This window comes from Anser brachyrhynchus (genome assembly GCF_964034855.1).
Source record: "Anser brachyrhynchus genome assembly, chromosome: 2".
Classification (NCBI taxonomy): Eukaryota; Metazoa; Chordata; class Aves; order Anseriformes; family Anatidae; genus Anser; species Anser brachyrhynchus.
This window is the reverse complement of record NC_137695.1, coordinates 160,871,307-160,893,694: the sequence shown is the minus strand read 5'-3', so window position 1 is coordinate 160,893,694 and position 22,388 is coordinate 160,871,307. Positions and strand designations below refer to the sequence as shown.

Below are 22,388 nucleotides of genomic sequence, written 5' to 3'. Positions count from 1 at the left end.
CCCTTGGGACGTTTTTTGTGGTTTTTTATACAAATTTTCGGTCCATGGGGGGAGCGGGGGGGGCGGGGGGTGCCGTCAGAAGTGCGCCGTCACCCGGTCGATCTCCAGCAGGTCCTCGAGGATCTGGGGGGGGGGGAAGGCGGCGTCAGGGGGGGCCGGGGCGAGGGGGGAAGATGGGGGGCGAGGGGTCCCCAGTAGGGCCAGGGGGGGCTGGGGGGGGGGGGGGGCTCTGCTGTGCCCCATGGGGGTGGGTGGCACAGGGTGTGGGGTGGGGGGGTGACATCTATGGGGTACAGCATGTGGGGCGGGGAGGTGACATTTATGGGGCACAGGGTATGGGGTGGGGGGGTGACATCTATGGGGCACAGGGTGTGGGGTGGGGGGTGACATCTATGGGGTGCAGTACGTGGGGCAGGGAGGTGATACATCTCTATGGCCCAGGGCATGGGGCAGGGAGGTGAGAGATCTGTGGGGCAGGGAGGTGACATCTGTGGGGCGCAGTGTGTGGGGCAGAGCCTTGCTCCCTCGCACACCAGGGCCCGGTAGGACCAAGGGTGCCCTGCCCCACGTCCCTGCCCCACGGCGCTGCCCCACAGCCCTGCCCCACGTCCCTGCCCCACGGCGCTGCCCCACGGCGCCGCCCCACTCACGATGTCGGGCGTGGTGCCGATCTTCTTGGCCAGCTCGCCGCGCTCCATGGTGCTGAGGTAGAGGTAGCGGTTCAGCAGCTCCCCGTCCAGCACGTTGCGCACCGCGTTCTGCAGATGCGCCGGTCCATGTGCAGCATCCTGCGCCCCGGGGACACCGGCGTGGGGACGCCACGGTCAGGGACACCACGCTCACCGCGGTGGCACCGGGGACGTCCCGGTGGCATCGCCCGGTGGCGCTGCCACTGGGCGGCTGCTGGGCCCCGTTGCAGTGGGGACCCCAGGGACACGCTGGGGACCCTGGGGACATGTTGGGGACCCCAGGGACGTGCTGGGGACTATGGGGACGTGCTGGGGACCCCATGGACATGTTGGGGACCCCGGGGATGCATTGGGGACCCTGGGGACGTGTTGGGGACCACAGGCACACGTTGAGGGCTATGGGGACGCACTGGGGACCTCAGAGACACGTTGTGGACCCCATGGACACGTTGGGGACCCTGGGGACATGTTGGGGACTATGGGGATGGGTTGGGGACCCTGGGCACGCGTTGGGGACTATGGGAACATGTTGGGGACCCCGGGGGACGTGTTGGGGACCCTGGGGACGTGTTGGGGACCCCAAGGATGCACTGGGGACCCCAGGGACATGTTGGGGACCCCATGGACACGTTGGGGACCTTGGGGACGTGTTGGGGACCCCGGGGACGCATTGGCGACCCCGAGGATGTGTTGGGGACTATGGGGACATGTTGGGGACCCCCGGGACGTGTTAGGGACCCCAGGGACGCATTGGGGACTATGGGGACGCACTGGGGACCCCCGGGACACGTTGGGGACCCCGGGGACGCGCTGGGGACGGCGGGTACCTGAAGGCGCGGGGGTTGAGGCCGGCGTGGTGCGGCAGCATGGTGGTGAGGGCGTTCTGCAGCATCAGCAGCCGCCGGTACGTCTTCTCCTGCATGGGCAGCAGCAGCCCGATGCCGCCGTCCAGTGTGGCTGGGGGGGGAGCCCGGGGGTCAGGGGGGGCCGATCCCAGCACCCCGCAGTGGGGTTGGGGACAGGAGGGGGGGCGGTGACACAAAATGGGGGACACAAGACGGGGGACGCAAGGGGAAGTTACAGGGACGCAGCCCCGTGCCCCCAGCACCACCCTGATGCCCCCCATGTCCTCCCCGTGCCCCCCCCACGTCCCCCCCGGCCCCGTCCCTCCACGTTTGTCCCCCCGGCGTCCCCCCCCGCCCCGTCCCCGTACCGAACCAGGTGATGTGCTTCTGCTCCCAGGCGCTGGACTTCTTGAGGCCGTCGGCGGTGCCGCGGCACGGCGTGCGCCAGAAGGTGTTGACGTGGGCGCCCACGTGGAAGTCGGCGCGGCGCAGCAGCCGCATGCCCCCGAAGCTCTCCTTGGCTGCGGGGAGCCGCCGCGTCACCGCGACGCCGGGACGGGGACGGGGACGGGGATGGAGATGGGGACGGGGATGGGGATGGGGACGGGGATGGGGACAGGGATGGGGACGGGGACGCGTGGCTCACCCTCGGGCAGGTACATGTACACCAGGAGGTTGCGGTCGCGGTCGGACACTGCGGGAAGGACGGAGAGCGGCGTGTGACGGGGACAAAATGACACCCCCGCGGGGCCCGGCCCCGAGCCCGGCCGTGCCGGGGGCGATGCCACGCACCGAGGAAGCCGAGCTGGGTGCTGTCCACCATGAAGTCCACGCTGTACACCTCGAGCGGCTTGGCGTCCTGCGGCGGGACCGCCGTCAGCGGCGGTGCCATGACGTGTCCCCCGCGGCCCCCCGGGGTGGCGGGGAGGTGTCACCGCGTCCCCGAGTCCCTCAGCGTGGTGGGGAGGCGTCCCCATGTCCCCCAGGGTGGGAGGGAGGTGTCCCCGTGTCCCCATGTCCCCCGGGGCGGGAGGGAGGTGTCCCCATGTCCCCCGGGGCGGGAGGGAGGTGTCCCCATGTCCCCATGTCCCCCAGGTCAGCAGGGAGGTGTCCCCATGTCCCCATGTCCCCCAGGGTGGCACAGAGGTGTCCCCAGGTTCCCAGGTCCCCCAGGTCAGTAGGGCGGTGTCACTGCATCCCCGTGTCCCCCAGGGTGGCAGGGAGGTGTCCCCGTGTCCCTTGGCACGGTAGGGGGGTGTCCCCATGTCCTCATGTCCCCCTGGCGTGCTGGGACCATGTCCCCAAGCCCCCCAGGGTGGCAGGGAGGTGTCCCCAAGTGCCCACGTCCCAAAGGACAGCAGATGTCCCTACAGCCCGGGGCACAGCGAGGAGCTGTCCCCGTGTCCCCTGGCACAGCAGGGGACATCCCCACACCCCCGTGTCCCCCCACCCCGTGTCCCCTCACCCCGTGTCCCCACACCCCGTGTCCCCACACCCCGTGTCCCCACGCCCCGTGTCCCCACGCCCCGTGTCCCCACGCCCCGTGTCCCCACGCCCTGTATCCCCTCGCCCCGTGTCCCCACACCCCGTGTCCCCACACCCCGTGTCCCCACACCCCATGTCCCCCCACCCCGTGTCCCCTCGCCCCGTGTCCCCACGCCCCGCGCCCCGTGTCCCCGCGCCCTACCCGGCTGACGAGGGACAGCGTCTTGCTCTCCTCCTGGTAGCGCAGCAGCGAGATGCTCTTCATCACGTCGGCGGCCAGGATGAAGTTCTTGACGCTGATCATCTGGTGGATGTAGAGCTGCGTGTCGATGAAGGCCATGCCCGTCAGCTCGTTGTCCTTCAGGCTCCACAGGAAGATCTGCGGCGCGAGGGGGGGGCCGGGGGTGTCACCGGGGGGCAGGGACGCGCCTCGACCCCCCGCTGCCACTGCGTCCCTGTCCCCGAGTCCCTGCGTCCCCGTGTCCCGTGTCCCTGTACCCCTACATCCCCGTATTCCCATGTTCCCAAGTCCCCGCATCCCCAAGCCCCTGCGTCCCCGTGTCCCTGCATCCCCACGTCCCCACGTCCCACGTCCCCACGTCCCACGTCCCTGCATCCCCACGTTCCCACGTCCCACGTCCCCACGTCCCACCTCCCCACGTCCCACGTCCCTGCATCCCCACGTCCCCGTGTCCTCGTGTTCCCATGTCCCTGAGTCCCCACATCTGTCCCCACATCCCCACGTCTGTGTCCCCCCATCCTTGTGTCCCCATGTCCCTGAGTTCCCACATCCCCGTGTCCCCTGTCCCCATATCCCCACGTCCCCATATCCCCCTGTCCCCCTGTCCCCATATCCCCGTCCCCATATCCCCATGTCCCCATATCCCCATGTCCCCATATCCCCATATCCCCATGTCCCCATGTCCCCATATCCCCATATCCCCATATCCCCATGTCCCCATGTCCCCATGTCCCCATGTCCCCATATCCCCCTGTCCCCATATCCCCATATCCCCCTGTCCCCATATCCCCATATCCCCATGTCCCCATATCCCCATATCCCCCTGTCCCCATATCCCCCTGTCCCCATATCCCCCAGTCCCCATGTCCCCATATCCCCATATCCCCATGTCCCCATATCCCCATATCCCCATATCCCCATGTCCCCATGTCCCCATGTCCCCATGTCCCCATATCCCCATATCCCCATATCCCCATGTCCCCATGTCCCCATGTCCCCATGTCCCCATATCCCCATATCCCCATATCCCCATGTCCCCATGTCCCCATGTCCCCATATCCCCATGTCCCCATATCCCCCCGTGCCCCCCCCGTCCCCACACCCCCCCCCGTCCCCGCACCTTCTGCCCGATGGCGGACACCAGGTACCCATTGCAGTGGCACAGGGCGGTCACGGGCCCCTTCTGCTCCTTCTCGTAGAGCACCTTGAACTTGTTCTTGGTGAGCGGCTGCCCCGGCTCCGGCACCACCTCGATGATGTCCATGATCAGGATCTGGGCGCCGCGACACCGCCGGTGAGACCCCCGCCCCGCCGTGCCCCCCGCGGTGCCCCCATGGTGCCCCCCCCGCGCCCCCGCGGCGCTCACCCGGCCGCGGCAGGTGACCTCCTCGCCCTGCATCAGGCAGGTGCCCACGGCGATGTAGCCCTTGAGCCCCGACACGGTCTCCTCGCTCTTCAGCGACACGGTCTTCATGCAGGTGACGTGCTCCCACTCCTCCAGGTCGATCCTGCGGGGGCGGGCAGGCGGGTGGCACCGTGGTGGCACTGTGGTGGCACTGTGGTGGCACCGGGGTGGCACGGGGGCGCTCACCTGGTGTTGGGGATGGTCTCCCAGCTCACCGGCGAGATGAGCTGGATGGAGAAGGCCTCCTGCTGCGGGTGGATGTAGCGCTCGTCTGCGGGGTGGGGGGGGACAGCGGCGCTCAGGGGGCGGCCCCGGGGGGACACCGGGATGGGGACACAGGGATGGGGCTGCACGGGGACACTGGGGTGGTACCACGTGGGGACGGTGGGACGGCACCGTGTGGGATCACCGGGATGGGGCCACGGGGGGACACCGGGATGTTGCCACATGGGGACATCAAGGTAGCGCCACGTGGGGACACCGGGATGGCACCGTGTGGGGACAGTGGGATGGCGATGTGTGGGGACACCAAGATAGTGCCATATGGGGACATTGGGATGGTGGCACATGGGGACACTGGGATGGCACCGTGTGGGGACATTGAGATGACACCGTGTGGGGACACGGGCATGGCAATGTGTGGGGACAACAAGATAGTGCCATATGGGGACATTGGGATGGTGGCACATGGGGACACTGGGATGGCACCGTGTGGGGACATTGAGATGACACCGTGTGGGGACACGGGCATGGCAATGTGTGGGGACAACAAGATAGTGCCATATGGGGACACTGGGATGGCACCATGTGGGGACACCGTGATGGTACCACGAGGGGACATCAAGATAGTGCCATATAGGAACACCGGGATGGTGCCATATGGGGACACTGGGACAGCACGGCACCACGTGGGGACACGGGGATGGTGCCACGTAGGGGACACCAGGATGGCGCTGTGTGGGGACAACAAGATAGTGACATATGGTGACACCAGGATGGGGCTGTGTGGGGACACCGGGATGGCACCATGAGGGGACACGGGGATGGCACTGTGTGGGGACAAGATAGTGCCATATGGGGACATTGGGATGGTGGCACATGGGGACATTGGGATGGCACCACGTGGGGACACCGTGATGGTACCACGAGGGGACATCAAGATAGTGCCATATAGGAACACTGGGATGGTGCCATATGGGGACACTGGGATGGTACCACATGGGGACATCAGGATGGCACCATGAGGGGACACGGGGATGGCACTGTGTGGGGACAAGATAGTGCCATATGGGGACATCGGGATGGCACCATGTGGGGACACCGTGATGGTACCACGAGGGGACATCAAGATAGTGCCATATAGGAACACTGGGTTGGTGCCACATGGGGACACTGGGATGGTGCCATATGGGGACACCGGGACAGCACGGCACCACGTGGGGACACGGGGACGGTGCCACGTAGGGGACACAGGGATGGCACCATGTGGGGACAATGGGCTGGCACCGCGTGGGGACACCGTTCTGGCGCCGCGTGGGGCCGCCGGGCTCACCGCGCTCGATGCTCTCGAACTCCTTCTCCTCCCCGGTCATGCGGGGGATGCGCGTGCACGAGTTGATGACGCTGGTGGCCACGGCGTAGACCTGCCGGGGACGCACGTCAGCACCGGGGGGGGGGGGGCCGGCCTGGCGTTGCCCCCGTGCCAGGGGTGGGGACAGCGGCGTCAGCGGTACCTTGGACTCGACGTGGTACGCCACGTAGTGCGCGGTGCAGCGCAGCGGGATCTTGCGCACCGGCCAGGGCGCGTCGTAGGAGAGGTAGGCGGGCAGGACGCTGATGCGCAGCTCGCCCTGGGGGCGGCACCGTCGGGGTGGCTTTAGGGGGGGGGGACACACACACACGGGGACACCCCCCCGGGGACCCCCGACCCACCTGGCGGTTGAAGTAGAGGAAGCCCTTGGGGCAGTTGACGTTGTGGAAGGGGGCGAAGGACTCCACGGAGCCGTCGATGGTCATGGGGTGCAGGCGCAGCGCCCCCCGCGCCGTCACCAGCAGCCAGTGCGGGGACGGGCCGCAGATGAACACCTCGGGGGGGGGGGAAAGGGGGGGGCAGACGGTCACTGGGGGGGGGACCCAAATCTGGGGAGGGCGTCCCCAGGCCCAGGGGGGTCCCACATGGACTGGGGGGGTCCCAACACGGACTGGGGGGGGGTCTGCAGGTTGACTGGGGGGTCCTGAAATTGATGGGAGAGGGTCCCCAAATTTAGGTGGGGGTCCCAAATTTAGGGGAGGGTCCAGACATTGATGGGAAAGGGTCCCCAGATTTAGGGGGGGGTCCCCAAATCAACTGGGGGATCCTGAAATTGATGGGGAGGAGTCCCCAGATTTAAGGGGAGGGTCCCAAGTTGATGGGGGGGTGGGTCCTGAAATTGATGGGAAACGGTCCTCAAATTTAGGGGGGGTCCCCACATTGATGAAGGGGTCCCCAAATTTAGGGGAGGGTCCTGACATTGATGGGAAAGGGTCCCCAAATTTAAGGGGGTCCCCACATCGATTGGGGGATCCTGAAATTGATGGGGAGGAGTCCCCAGATTTAGGGGAGGGGTCCCCACGTTGATGGGGGCATCCTGAAATTGATGGGAAACGGTCCTCAAATTTAGGGGGGGTCCCCACATTGATGAAGGGGTCCCCAAATTTAGGGGAGGGTCCTGAAATTGATGGGAAAGGGTCCCCAAATTTAAGGGGGTCCCCACATTGACGGAAGAGGGTTCCCAAATTTAGGGGGGGGGTCCCACATTTAGGGGAGGGTCCTGAGATTGATGGGAAAGGGTCCCCAGATTTAGGTGGGGTCCCCACGTTGATTGGGGGGGGGGGTCCCACATTGATGACGATGATGACGATGATGATGACGGCTGGGTGTCCCCAGATGGGGTGTCCCCAGATGGGGTTCCCCCCCACCCCCCCGTCAGCTCGCGCCCGGCTCACCCCCGCGTAGCCGTAGATGTCCTCGAAGTAGCGGAAGCGCGCCACCCGGCCCCGCGGCCCCCCCGGCTCCTCGGCGCCCCCCGCGCTCTCCGGCTTCTTCTTGGACTGCTTCGGCTTCTTCTCGCGGAAGTTGATGTTGTGGGGCACCTGGGGGGGGGAGGGGGCATGGGGCTGAGACGGGGGGGGCGCGGGGCCACCGCAGGTCCCCAGGTCCCCCCCCAGGTCCCCCAGGCCACCCCCAGGCCCCCCCCAGGCCCCCCGCACCTTCTTGAAGCGCACTTTGAGGTTGCTCTGGCCCAGCTGGGAGTCGTGGCTGAAGGCCTCGTAGATCAGCAGCTCCTGGTCCACGTGCACCTGGCGGCGAGCGCGGGGTGAGCCGGGCACGGCCCCACGGCACGGCACGGCCCCACGGCACGGCCCCACGGCACGGCACGGCCCCACGGCACGGCCCCACGGCACAGCACGGCCCCACGGCACGGCCCCACGGCACGGCACGGCCCCATGGCACGGCCCCACGGCACGGCCCCACGGCACGGCCCCACGGCACGGCCCCACGGCACGGCACAGCCCCACGGCACGGCCCCACGGCACGGCATGGCCCCACGGCACGGCCCCACAGCACGGCACAGCCCCACGGCACGGCCCCACGGCACGGCCCCACGGCACGGCCCCACGGCACGGCCCCATGGCACAGCCTCATATCACGGCCCCATGGCATGACCCCACGGCATGGCCCCACGGCACGGCACGGCCCCACATCCTGGCCCCACAGCACGGCCCAGCCCCATGGTACAGCCCCACGGTGTCTTCCCAGAATTCACCCCCATGGCACGGCACGGCCCCATGGCACGGCCCCACATCACAGCCCCAAACCACATCCTCATGCCCCAGCCCCACAATCCCAGCCCCATATCCTGGCCCAACATCCCAGCCCCACACCCCTACACCATGTCACAGCCTCAGCCCCACATCTCAGCCCCACAATCCCAGCCCCATATCCCGGCCCCACATTCCAGCCCCACACCCCTGCACCATGTCCCAGCCCCAGCCCCACATCCTGGCCCCACATCCCAGCCCCACATCCCAGCCCCACATCCCACCCCAGCCCCACATCCTGGCCCCACATCCCAGCCCCACAGTCTTGGCTCCAGCCCCATATCCCAACTCCACATCTCAGCCCCACAATCCCAGCCCCATATCCTGGCCCCACATTCCAGCCCCACACCCCTGCACCATGTCCCAGCCCCACGCCACATCCTCATGCCCCAGCCCCACATCCTGACCCCATGTTTGCCCCCAGCCCCACATCCCGGCCCCATATCCCACCCCAGCCCCACATCCCGACCCCATATCCCACCCCAGCCCCACATCCTGGCCCCATATCCCACCCCAGCCCCACATCCCGGCCCCATATCCCACCCTAGGCCCACAACCCAGCCCCATATCCCACCCCCAGCCCCGCATCCCGGCCCCATATCCCACCCCAGCCCCACATCCCAGCCCCATATCCCACCCCAGCCCCACGTCCCGGCCCCATATCCCACCCCAGCCCCACGTCCCGGCCCCACAGCCCTGCCCAGCCCCACAGCCCGGCCCCACGCCCGCGGCTCACCAGCAGGTAGGGCCGGCTCTGGCGGTTGCCCAGGGCCACCAGCAGCACCTCCTTGACCAGCGGCAGCTCGCCCTGCCGCGTCACCTCCTCCTTCTTGGCCTCGCCGGGCGCCGCCGGCTGCCCGAAGGAGCTGTCGACCAGCACGCGCTGCCCCATGGGGAAGTTCTTCACCAGGAACACCAGGCGCCACTCCGGCAGCTGGTAGATCTGCGGGCACGGGGACACCGGGGGGGGGTGTGTGACGGACGGACGGGGGGACTGGGGGGACTGGGGGACACTGGGGGCATGTGTGGGGTCGGGGGACACTGGGGGGGTTGTGTGATGGATGGACGGGGGGACTGGGGGACACCGGGGGGACTGGGGGGCACTGTGGGGCATGTGTGGGGTTGGGGGACACTGGGGGGGTTGTGTAATAGATGGACAGGGGGACACTGGGGGGACTGGGGGACACCGGGGGGGTTGTGCGATGGATGGACAGGGGGACACTGGGGGGACTGGGGGACACCGGGGGGATGTGCAAGATGGAAGGACGGGGGGACAGGGGGACACTGGGGGGACTGGGAGACACTGGGGGGACTGGGGGACACTGGGGGAATGTGCAGGATGGAAGGATGGGGGGACAGGGGGACACCAGGGGGACAGGGGGACACCGGGGGACAGGGGGACACCGGGGGGATGTGTGGGGTGGGGGGACACCAGGAGGACGCAGTGACGCCAGGCAGGTTTGTGTGATGGATGGACAGGGGGACACCGGGGGGACACCGGGGGACACTGGGTGGGTGTGCGGGGTGGGGGGACACCAGGAGGGCGCGGTGACACTGGGCAGATCCACGGGAGGGGGGACGGGGGGACGCGGTGACGCCGGGTGGATTCGCAGGACAGGAGGGGGGGGGATGGACAGAAGGACGAGGGGACAGAGGGACAAAGAGGGACAGGGGACAGGACGGGGGACACGGTGGCGCCGCGTGGCGCCCTCACCTCCATGGCGCCGTTCTCGCGCACCAGCACGCACCAGTGCGTGGGCTCGGCCCGGTGCTGGTGCGGCTCCCGCTCGGCCGCGGGGAGGCTGCGGCGCGGCTCCTCCTTGGCGGGGCTGAAGAGCGCCCCCGAGTCCCCGTACAGCATCTCCTCCTCGTCGTCCACCGCGTCGCTGCCGGGCACGTGCCGTGAGCGAGGGACACCGCCGCGGGGACACCGCCACCGCCGCGGGGACACCGCCACCGCCACGGGGACACCGCCGCGGGGACACCGCCACCACCATGGGGACATTGCCACTGCCATGGGGACACCGCCACGGGGACACCGCCACCACCACGGGGACATTGCCACTGCCACGGGGACACCGCCGCGGGGACACCGCCACCACCATGGGGACATTGCTACTGCCACAGGGACACCGCCACCACCATGGGGACATTGCCACCGCCATGGGGACACCGCCACAGGGACACCACCACCACCATAGGGACACCGCCACCACCATGGGGACATTGCCACTGCCACGGGGACACCGCCACGGGGACACCGCCACCACCATGGGGACATTGCCACTGCCATGGGGACTCCGCCACTGGGACCCAACCACTGGGATGCTGCCACCGGGACGGGGACACCGCCACCACCACGGGGTCACCGCCGCAGGGACATAGCCACCACAACCAGGACACCGCCACAGGGACGCCGCCACCACCACGGGGACACCACCACAAGGACACTACCACGGGGACACCACCACTGCCACAGGGACACCACAAACGCTACAGAGACACTGCCACCGTTGTGGGGACACTGCCACCACCACAGGGACAGTGCCACCACCGTGGGGACACTGCTGCAGGGACACCACCAACGCCACAGGGACACCGCCACTGCCATGGGGACACCATCACAGGGACAATGACACCGCCACGGGGACACCACAACCACCACAGGGACACTGCCACCACCACGAGGACACGGCCACCACCGCGGGGACACCACCGCAGGGACACCGCCACCACGGCGGGGACGCGGTGCGGTCCCGCCTCCGCCCACCTGATGTCCTGGATGAGGGTCTCGGCCTCCGCGTGGCCGCGCAGGGCCAGCTCGTCGCGGGCGCCGGCCGCCCGGCTCTCGGTGGTGAACATCCCGCTGACGTCGCGGTACACGCACAGCGCGATCACCTTCGGCTGCTGCGGGCGGCACGGTGACACGGGTGGCACGGGTGGCACCGCACCACGGGTAGCATCACACCCCGGGTGACGCAGTGCCACGGGTGACACCACACCGTGGGTGACACCACACCGTGGGTGACACCACACCATGGGTGACACCGTGCCACGGGTGACATCACACCCCGGGTGACACCACGGCAGACGTGATGCCCTGGGTGACACCACGGGTGACACTGCAGGTGGCACGATGCCATGGGTGACACCTTGGGTGACACCGCGGGCCACACAACGCCGTGGGTGACACTGCAGGTGACACCGTGGGTGACACCGTGCCACGGGTGATGCCACAGCTCACACTATGGGTGACGTGGCACTGCAGGTGACACTGTGTTGGGGCAATGCCACGAGTGGCGTGACATCATGGGTGACACTACAGGTGACATGGGTGACGTGCCGCTGTGACGTGATACATGGGTGACACAACGCCACGGGTGACACCATGCCGTGGGTGACACCAGAGGTGGCACACAGCCACGGGTGACACCAGGGGTCAGACTGAAGGTGGTGTGATGCTGTGGGTGACACCGTGGGCGATGTGATGCCACGGGTGAGCGGTGACGTGACTGTATGGGTGACGTCGCGGGTGACATCGCATGTGGGTGACACCACGGGTGACACCACACCATAGGTGAGGTGACACCACAGGCAACACCATGCCGTGGGTGACACCATGGTGGCACATCAACACAGGGGCCAACACGGGTGAAATGGTGCCACAGGTGGTACCGTGGGTGATGTAACACCGTGGGTGATGCAATGCCATGGGTGACACTATGCTGTGGGTGACGCGATGCTGTGGGTAGCACAATGCCACGGGTGACGTGATGCCACAGGTGATGCAATGACACAGGTGACGTGATGCCATTAGGTGACACGACACCACGGATGACGCGATGACATGATGTGATGCTGTGACGTGACGCTGTGTGTGACGCGATGCCATGGGTGACATGACGCCATGGGCGATGCTATGCTGTGAGTGACACGATGCCACGGGTGACACTATGCTGTGGGTGACACGATGCCGTGGGTGACGTGACACCATGGGTGACGTGACGCCATGGGTGACGTGACGCCATGCATAATGCTATGCTGCGGGTAACGCAATGCCACGGGTGATGCAATGACATGGGTGACACGACACCACAGGTGACACGATGGCATGATGTGATGCTGTGATGTGACGCTGTGTGTGACGTGATGCCATGGGTGACATGACGCCATGGGCGATGCTATGCTGTGAGTGACACGATGCCACGGGTGATGCAATGACATGAGTGACACGATGCCGTGGATGACATGACGCCATGGGTGACGTGATGCCATGGGTAATGCTATGCTGCGGGTAACGCAATGCCATGGGTGATGCAATGACATGAGTGACACGATGCCACGGGTGACGTGATGCCACGGGTGACGCAATGACAGAGGTGACGCGGCGCGGGGCGGCACTCACGTGGTGCAGCTGCGTCTTCTGCAGCGCCAGGCGGTGCGTGCGGCCGCCGTACGTGTCGCTCTTGAGCACGAAGACGGAGGCCTGGCCCTCGGCGCTCAGGATCACCACGTAGGGGTCGGCCACGGCGCAGTGCACGATGGGCGAGCCCAGGTCCACGGGGATGAAGTGCAGCTGGTTCACTGCGGGCAGCGCCGTCAGGGGGCAGCCGGCGCGCCGGGACCACCCCCCCCACCCCTCCCGGTGCCGTGCCGGGCGCTCACCTCCCTCCAGCAGCCGGATGCCGAGCGGCGACACCTGCACGATGTACCGGTTCTCGCCGATGTTGCCGGCGAAGACGGTGGGGCCCTGCGTGGCGAAGCCGCTCGTGTCCAGCTCCATGATCTCCTGGCCCGTCTGCAGGATCTGCGGGGGGCGAGGGATTGGGAACCTGGCGTCGCCCCCCGCTCGCCGGCACCGGCACCGGCGCCGCGCCGAGCCCTGGGGCCGCACCATGGTGGAGTCCTCGCGGCTGAGGATGAGGAAGCCGTGCCGCCGGCCCGCGTCCTCGGGGGGCTCGGGGGGCGCCGCGTCCTTCTCGCTGGTTTCACCCGTGGTGCTCGTCTCAGCCTGCGGGGAGCCGGGCGCTGGGAGCCCCCGCCGGGACCGGGGGGGCAGCCGGCACCCAGGGGGGGACACGGGGAGGGGACGGAGGGACACGGGAGGGTGGGACAAGGAAGGGGACGCAGGGGAGGGGACGTGGGGAAGGTGGCGTGGAAATTAGGAGGTTCAGGTGGGAAATGAGGAGACATTTCTGTTCACGGAGAGCAGTCAGGCGTTGAGACAGGTTGTACGGGGGGGGTGGCGTCACCGTCCTTGGGGGTGTTCAAGGAGAGGTTGGACGTGGTGCCTGGGGACATGGTTTGGGGGTGACAGTGGTGGTAGGGGGGTGGCTGTACCAGATGATTTTGGAGGGCTTTTCCAACCCTAATGATTCTGGGACTTAGTGGAGAGGGGGCAGGCAAGGGGACACGGGGATGTGATGTGGGAGCGTGGCACGAGGAAGGGGACATGGGGAAGGGACACAGGAGGGTGACACAGGGGAGGGGACACGGGGAAGGGGACGTGGTGAGGCGGAATGAAAATGGGGACATGGGAAGGGGACCCAGGGAACGTGGCACAGGGAAGGGGACTTGGGGAGGTGGAAAGGGGAAGGGGACACAGGGAGGGGACATGGTGGGGGGGACACGGGGAGGGGATGCGCGTCACCACCGACCTCCTCCTTCCTGGGCGGCGAGACCACCGTCCACATGTCGTAGCAGCCGGGCAGCTCGAAGGTGGTCACCACCTGGGGCCGGATGCTCTTCTGCAGGGAGACAGCGGTGGGGGCGTGGGCGGGGAGCAGCACGGACCCCCCCCCAGCCCCCCGGGCACCGTGGGGCTGTAGCTCGGGGCGTACAGGCTGCGCCCACCGCTCGGGGCAGCCCTGGTTCTCCCGGCCCATGCTGTGGCACCGGCACCGCGCCTGCGGCGGACGCTCCTCACCACGGCAGGCAGCGGCACGGCGCGGGGACACGGGGACGTGAGGGTGCAGGGACGTGGGGACAAAGGGACACGGGGACGCAGGGATGGGGGGATGCGGGGACGTGGGGATGCAAGGACACGGGGACATGAGGGTGCAGGGACATGGGGACACGGGGACATGATGTGGGGACGTGGGGATGCGGGGACGTGGGGATATGAGGATGCAGGGACACGGGGACGTGGGGTATGTGGGGATGTGGGGATGTAGGAGACATGGGGGACGCAGGGATGTGGGGGACGTGGGGACATGGGGGATGCAAGGACATGGGGATGAAGGGATGCAGGGACACGGTGCCGGCCGCGCTCACCTGCAGCACCGAGAGCGCCCCGTTCTTGCCGTAGCCGGAGCAGAGCACGATCTCCAGGTCCGGCTCCGGGCTGTTCTGGAACTGCAGGAGCAGGGGACACGCGTGGGGACGTCACGCCGTGTCATGTCACACCGTGTCACGTCACACCGTGTCACGTCAGGGGCCCGGGGCCACGCTCACCTCCTCGGAGAGGAAGGCCGGCTCGCCCATGGCGGCGTTGGCGCACGGGCCGATGTTGAGGATGCTGTCGCAGACCTGCGTGGGACGGGGACAGGGATGGGGACAGGGACGGGGGACAAGGACGGGGATGGGGGCGCCGCGTGGCAGCACCGCGAGCGCCAGGGAGCGGTGCCACGAGGCGGGGGCCGCACCTCGAAGGAGTAGGTGGCGAGCTGCGTGCCCGACTGCGCCTCGCTGCCGTACACCTCGATCTCGTCCACCTCGTCCTGCGCCGCCGACTTCCCGCCTGCTCGCGCCGCGGCAGCGCCCATCAGCGTGGGTGACGCGGGGGGGGTGTCCCCGTCCCCGTCCCCCCGACCAGCGGCCCCGCTGCCACCTACCTGCCCAGGTCCCCGAGGAGTCCGAGCGCTTCTTCTTCAGCGGGGGCTCCTCCTGCGGGGGGAGGCAGCCCGGAGACCCCAGCACGGGGCTCGCGGCACCCCAGTGAGACCAGTGCCGCCGGGGACGTGGCAGCGGGGGGGACACGGAGACCGTGGGGATGTGGAGACCATGGGGATGTGGCCGTGGAGGGGACACGGAGACCGTGGGGATGTGGAGACCGTGGGGACACAGCCACGGAGGGGACATGGAGACCACGGGGACACAGAGATCGTGGGGACACGGCCATGGAGGGGACAGGGGACCCGGTGGTGGGGACACGGCGGTGGCGGGGACTCAGAGACCGTGGGGACGCGGTGACCAAGGGGACGTGGCTGCGAGGACACGGCTGTGGGGACAGGGAAATGGGGACCCGGTGGCAGGGACGTGGCAGTGGCAGGGACACGGCAGTGGGGACGTGGAGACCCTGGGGACGTGGTGGCAAAGGGGACACAGCTGTGAGGACGCAGCAAGGGGGACACAGCCGTGGTGGGGACAGGGAGGTGGGGACACGGGGACCGTGGGGACACGGAGACCCTGGGGACAAGGTGACCAAGGACACATGGCCACGGGAGTGCAGCCACGGTGGGGACAGGACGATGGGGACCTGGTGGTGGGGACGTGGCAATGGGGACGCAGTGACCACGGGGACCGGGACCCGCTGGGCGCCCCCCTGCCCCCACCTGCTTGTCGGCCGCGTCCTTGGCCACGCCGACGGGCGCCTCCTGCAGCTTCTCCGTGTACTTGAGCAGCAGCGAGTTGCCCAGGCGGGACCCCAGGAACAGGTAGCCCGGCTCCAGCGTCTCCATCTGTGGGTAGGGGGGGGCTGTGGGGGGGCCCGGCCATGCGGGACGGACGGATGGACGGACACGGGGACAGACACGGGGACTTACACAGGTGGTGAGCACGCTGGCGGCCGCCTTGTCGAAGTGGAAGGAGCGCACGCTCCTCATCCCGTCCGTGATCAGCGTCAGGACGTAGCTGCGGGCAGAGGGACGGGGATGGCGACGGGGATGGTGGTGGGGGCCCGGCTGTGCCGGGGCGCGGGACCCCCCCCCCCCGGGGCATCACGCAGCGCTCACATCTCCCCGCCCTTCAGCGAGATCACCATCTTGTCGTAGGAGATGAAGGCGGCCTGCGCGCAGTCCAGCGTCAGCTTCACCCCGTCCTGCATGCCTGCGGGGAGCGCGCGGCGTCGGGGCCGGCACGTCGGGACCCCCGCCCGTGCCCCTCCACCCCCCCCGGCCCCCACGGCGGCGCTTACGCAGCGGGAAGACGGTGGTGCCGGCGGTGAGGCTGTTGAGGGACACGCCGTAGGGCGGCACGCTCTGGTTGAGGTACAGCAGCGAGTTGACGGCGAAGATCACCACGCCGCCTGCGGGGGCGGCCGGGCGTCAGCGGTGCCCTCCCCGTGTGTCCCCCCCCCAGCCCCGCCGGTGCCATCGCCGCCCTCACCGATGGGCTTGGGGACGGCCAGCGCCTGCGTGCAGTCGAAGGGCAGGTTGCTGAGGGACCAGATGACCGGGTGCACCTTCTGCATGATGTTCAGCGAGATGGCCACGATGCTGCACGTGTCCTGCCGCACCGCCACGCGCCTGCGGGGGCCGGCGTCACCTCCTGCCACGGGGACCCCGCCGCGCGTCGTGTGTGTCCCCCCTCCACCCCCCCCCGCCTCCGCGGCCTTACCCCGGCCACGTCTGGTTGGGCTCGAAGAGGATGAGGAGGGTGGGCTCGTAGTAGCCGCAGAGGAACTGCATGTCGATGATGTTCAGCAGCTTCTCGTCCAGCTCCCGCACGTCGATGATGTAGCTGGGCAGGAAGCTCGACTTCTGCCTGCGCAACGGGGGGGGGGGCACAGTCACGGTGAGGTCTGGGTGGGAGAGGGCCTCAAAGACCCCCAGCTCCAGCCCCACCATGGGCACGACCTTCCCAGCCCCTCCCAGCCCATCCTTGGCCCCCCTGAGGGTTGGGCCCCCCCAGCTCCTCTGGGCAGCCTGGGCCAGGGCCTCACCGCCCCCGGGGGCAGAATTTCTGCCTTATTTCCCACCTCCCCCCGTTCTGTGAGCTCCAGGCCACACGATGGCCACGGTGAGCCACGCACTGGGCATGTTGAGGCACACGTTGGCCGTGTTGTGGCACACGTTGGCCATGTTGAGGCAAACACTGGCCACCCTGAGCCACACGTTGACTGTGTTGGCCTTGTTGAGGCACACGTTGGCCATGTTCAGCCACGTTGGCCACGTTGGCTGTGCTGAGGCATACGTTGGCTGACCTGAGCCATACGTTGGCCACGTTGAACCATACATTGGCTGTTCTGAACCACACGTTGGCCTTGTTAAGCCACACGTTGGCCATGTTGAGGCACGCATTGGCCATGTTGAGCCACGCTGGCCATGCTGGCTGTGCTGAGGCACACATTGGCTGAGCTGAGCTACACGTTGGCCGTGTTGGCTGTGTTGAGCCATACGTTGGCCATGTTCAGCCATACGTTGGCTGTTTTGAACCACACGTTGGCCATGTTGGCCATACTGAGCCACACGTTGGCTGTGTTGAGCCACAGTGAGCCACACGTTGGCCATGTTGGCCATATCGAGCCATACACCGGTTGCATTGAACCGCGTGTTGGCCGTGCTGAGCCACATCTTGGCCATATTGACTCATCCATTGGCCATGTTGGCCGTGCTGAGCCACACGTTGGCCATGCTGAGCCACATGATGGCCGTGTTGGCCACGCTGAGCCATACGTTGGCCGTGTTGAGCCACATGTTGGCCATGTTGGCCACGCTGAGCCACACGTTGGCCATGCTGAACCCCACGTTGGCCGTGCTGAGCCACATCCTGGCCATACTGACTCACATGTTGGCCACGTTGGCCGTACCGAGCCACACGCTGGCCCACGCGTTGGCTGCACGCTGCGGGCTCCCGGCCCCCACTCACCCCTCTCCCACCAGCCCCTCGTGCTCGTCAGCCAGCGAGTCGCGGCGGAAGGGCAGCACCACCAGCCGCGTGCCGTAGATGAGCATGACGGCGCAGCGCCCGTCGGGGTCCACCCGCACCTTGGGGATGTGGACGTTCTGCACGAAGCCGTCCTGCGGGCAACGAGGTTGGGGTTAGGGGGTGCTTGGCCACGGGGCAACCCCCCTGCCACCCCCAGCCGCGTTTTTGGGGGGCAGCACATGCCCGCGGCCCCCGGGCCTACCCGCAGCTCCGGCTCCTCGAAGTAGTGCAGCGAGAGCGTCTTCAGGTCATGCGTGCCGGGGTCGTACTCCACCACCGAGAGCTGGGGGGGGGGGCAGGGGGCGTCACGGCGGGGCGGGGGGCGCCCATGGGTGCCCCCCCACCTCCCCGGGCCCGTCCCTACCTTGGCGTCCTTGAAGCTGAGCAGCAGCGCGTCCCGCTTGGCCCCCGCCAGCTGCACGCTGGCCATGGACATGACGTTGCCGAAGAAGGAGAAGGAGGCCACCAGCTCCAGCTTCTCCTTGTGGCCCTTGCCTTCTGCAGGGGGTGCGAGGACACGGGGCGGGGGGGGGACAGATGGTGTCACCATTCCCCCCCCCCGGCCTCACCCATCCCTCATGTTTTTCCACTAAATTGGCCCAAGGAGAACGTCAACGTCCCGTGACCGCCAACACCCCCAAGGACACCGACGCCCCAAGGACACCGACGCCCCGTGACCATCAACGTCCCAAGGCCACCAACGTCCCGAGGACACCAACGTCCCGAGGACATCAGCCCCCCAAGAACGCCAACCCCCCCCTCCGAGACCAGCACCCCATGAGACCACCAGCACCCCCCAAGACCCCCGACGCCCCCTGACACCACCAAAGCCACCAGACCAACAAGGTCCTGCGACCGCCAACGCCTCACGACCACCAACGTCCCCCGAGACCACCGACCCCCCAAGAACAAACCCCCCCAGCCCACCAACCCCTCGTGAACACCAGCACCCCCCCAGCCCACCCAAGACCACCAACGCTCTGAGACCATCAAAAAACCCGAGACCGCCAACGGCCCCAAGACCGCCAACGCCCCAAGACCCTCAAACTCCAACACCATCACCCCCCAAGCCTGCCACCACCCCAAGACCATCGCACCCCAACACCCCAGGAGCACCAATCTCCAAGACCATCACCCCCCGAGCCTGCCAATGCCCACCACCATCACACCCCAAGACCACCAACCTCCAAGACCACCGATCCCCAAAACTGGCACCCCCCCCCCAAGACCGCCAATGCCCCGAGACCTTCACACCCCAACACCATCGCACCTCAACACCACCAACACCCCAAGACCACCAACCTCCAAGACCACTATCCCCCAAGACTGTCAATGCCCCAAGACCACCACACCTCAAGACCACCAACCACCAAGACCATCATCCCCCCCAGACCACCAACGCCCCAAGACCATCACACCCCAAGACCATCACGCCCTAAGACCACCAACCTCCAAGACCCCAACCCTCCCCCAAGGCTGCCACCACTCCAAGACCATCGCACCCCAAGTCCACCAACCTCCAAGACCACCAACTTCTGAGACCACCAACACCCCGACACCATCACACCCCGACATCATCACACCCCAACACCACCATGCCCCAAGACCACCAACGTCCCAAGACCACCAATCCTTCCAAGACCACCACCCTCCCAAGACCTTCACACCCCGACACCATCACACCCCAAGCCCACCAACACCCCAAGCCCACCAACACCCCAAGCCCACCAACCTCCAAGCCCACCAGCATCCCCACACCATCGGGCCCCAAGCCCACCAACACCCCAAGCCCATCACACCCCAAGGCCATCGACCCTTCCAAGACCACCAACCTCTAAGACGACCAACCTTTAAGACCACCAGCACCCCAAGACCTTCGCACCCCAAGACCACCAACACCCCAAGACCGCCCCCCCTCCCCACCCCCCCAGCAGAAGGCAGCCCCCTCCCCCCTCCCCCAACAACCTTGTGGGGTGCGCGTCCCCTCCTCCTCCACCTACCCGCGTTCCTGTCTCCTTTCACCCCGCTCTGCAAGAACAACGGGCACAACCATCACCACCACAGCACCCCCCAAAAAAACCCACCGGGTGACACCGCCCGGGGCCACCCCTTTTTTTTTTTTTGGGGGGTGGGGGCGTCCTTTCGGGGCGCACCTCGGCGTCGTGGTTGAGGCGGTAGACGTAGAGCTGGGAGGTGCCGGCCACCACCAGGTTGCGCTCGGCGTTGGAGAAGAAGTTGCAGTACATGGAGAACTCCAGCCCCGTGGGGGGGTGGGCTTGCTTGTACACCGCGTACATGGCCGGCGCGATCCCCCCCCCCCCGCACCCCGAAAACGATCCTGGGGGTGGGGGGAAGAAATCGGGGAGCTCTGGGGGGAGAGGTCCCCAAATTTTCGGGACGCTCCCCCCACCAGAGGTCCCCAAGTGGATCAAGGTCCCAGTCCCATAAATCTGGGGGTCTCGTGGATCTGCAAAGCCCCCCCCCCGGTGAGTCCCCCTCCCCATATGCCCCCTCCCCCTAAATTTAAGGGTCCCACGGCTGCTTAACTGACCCCCCCCAAATTTGGGGGTTTCACGGCTCCTCAGAGCCCCCACACACACACGCATCCCCCCCCCCGACAAATTTTGGGGTCCCACAACTATGCAGAGCCCCACCCCCCACACTTGTGTCCACCCCCCTAAATTTTGGGGTCCCACAGCTCCTTGACTCCTCCCCCCACATCTCCACCCCCCCAAATTTTGGGTCCCCAAGGATCCTTAATCCCCCTCACGTGTCGTCCCCCCCCCCCCAAGTTTTAGGGGTCCCACACCTCCTTAACCCCCTCCATTCCCCCCAAATTCTGGGGTCCCACAGCTCCTCAGAGCCCCCCCCCCACGTGTTCCCCCCCCCAAATTCTGGGGCTCCTCAGAGCCCCCCCCATGCGTGTCCCCCCCTAAATTCGGGGTCCCACAGCTCCTTAACCCCCTCCATTCCCCCCCCCCTAAATTTTGGGGTCCTATGGCTCCTCAGAGCCCCCCCCCCCCAATTTTGGGACTCTCAGAGCCCCCCCCATGCGTGTCCCCCCTAAATTTGGGGTCCCCACATCTCCTTAACCCCCCCTCCGTGGCCCCCACCACCCAAATTTAGGGACCCCCACGGCTCCTTGACACCCCCCACGTCCCCCCCCAAATTCTGAGGACCCTCAGACCCCCCCCGTGCCCCCCCTCCCAAATTTTGGGGCCCCCCAGAGCCCCCCCGCCCCCCCGGGACCCCCCGAGCATCCCCGCCCCGCTCACCGCCGCGCTCCCAGGCGCGGGCCGGAAGCCGACCAGCGAGAGGCCGGAAGCGCGCGGGCCAGGAGGGCCGGAGGGAGGGGGGGTGGGGAGGCCGCTCTGGCCGCCACCATAGAGACGTCGGTCCTCCAGGGGAGCCCATAGGGGCTGCGGCCTATGGAGGCGGCGCCTATAGGGGCCTGGATCGATAGGGGTCTGTACCTATAGAGGGCTGCACCTATAGGGTCCGCATCTATAGGGGCTGCATCGTCTGTGGGGCTGCATCTATAGGGCCCTGGATTATAGGGGCTGCACCTATAGGGACTGCATCTATAGGGTCATGCATCCTATAGGGCCGTGCATCCTATAGGGTCTGTATCTATAGGGTCTGCATCATCTATAGGGTCTGTATCTATAGGGTTTGCGTCATCCATGGGGTCTGCACCTATGGGGTCTGCACCTATAGGGTCTGCATCGTCCATAGGGTCTGCGTCTGTAGGGTCTGCATCTATAGGGGGCTGCATCATCTGTGGGGTCTGCACCTGCGGGATCTGTACCTATGGGGTCTGCATCGTCTGTGGGGACCTGCATCGATAGGGTTATGCATCCTATAGGAGTCTGCACCTATGGGGTCTGTATCTATAGGGTCTGCATCATCTATAGGATATGCAGCCTATAGGGTCATGCACCTATAGAGACCTCCATCTATACAGTCACGCATTCTATAGAGTCTGTATCTATAGG

General features: G+C 67.0%; 1 protein-coding gene across 1 annotated transcript; it reads right to left on the bottom strand.

The window, feature by feature from the left end:
• Positions 1 to 5: 5 nt before the first annotated feature.
• Positions 6 to 21,714, bottom strand: CPSF1 (cleavage and polyadenylation specific factor 1). The gene is given in 39 exon segments (XM_080579964.1): positions 6 to 123; positions 651 to 766; positions 769 to 788; positions 1,517 to 1,646; positions 1,903 to 2,055; positions 2,181 to 2,228; positions 2,327 to 2,393; positions 3,222 to 3,398; positions 4,381 to 4,533; positions 4,627 to 4,768; positions 4,852 to 4,936; positions 6,218 to 6,308; positions 6,399 to 6,515; positions 6,598 to 6,750; positions 7,651 to 7,797; positions 7,915 to 8,004; positions 9,263 to 9,469; positions 10,241 to 10,412; positions 11,297 to 11,433; positions 12,932 to 13,110; positions 13,192 to 13,333; positions 13,421 to 13,537; positions 14,184 to 14,273; positions 14,800 to 14,880; positions 14,980 to 15,054; positions 15,171 to 15,265; positions 15,360 to 15,411; positions 16,080 to 16,205; positions 16,290 to 16,377; positions 16,479 to 16,572; positions 16,661 to 16,771; positions 16,852 to 16,991; positions 17,083 to 17,229; positions 18,334 to 18,485; positions 18,596 to 18,676; positions 18,758 to 18,891; positions 20,394 to 20,421; positions 20,547 to 20,731; positions 21,669 to 21,714. Coding segments are annotated over 38 exon segments (4,329 nt in total). The 5' UTR covers positions 20,691 to 20,731; positions 21,669 to 21,714; the 3' UTR covers positions 6 to 75.
• Between the last annotated feature and the right edge of the window lie 674 nt (positions 21,715 to 22,388).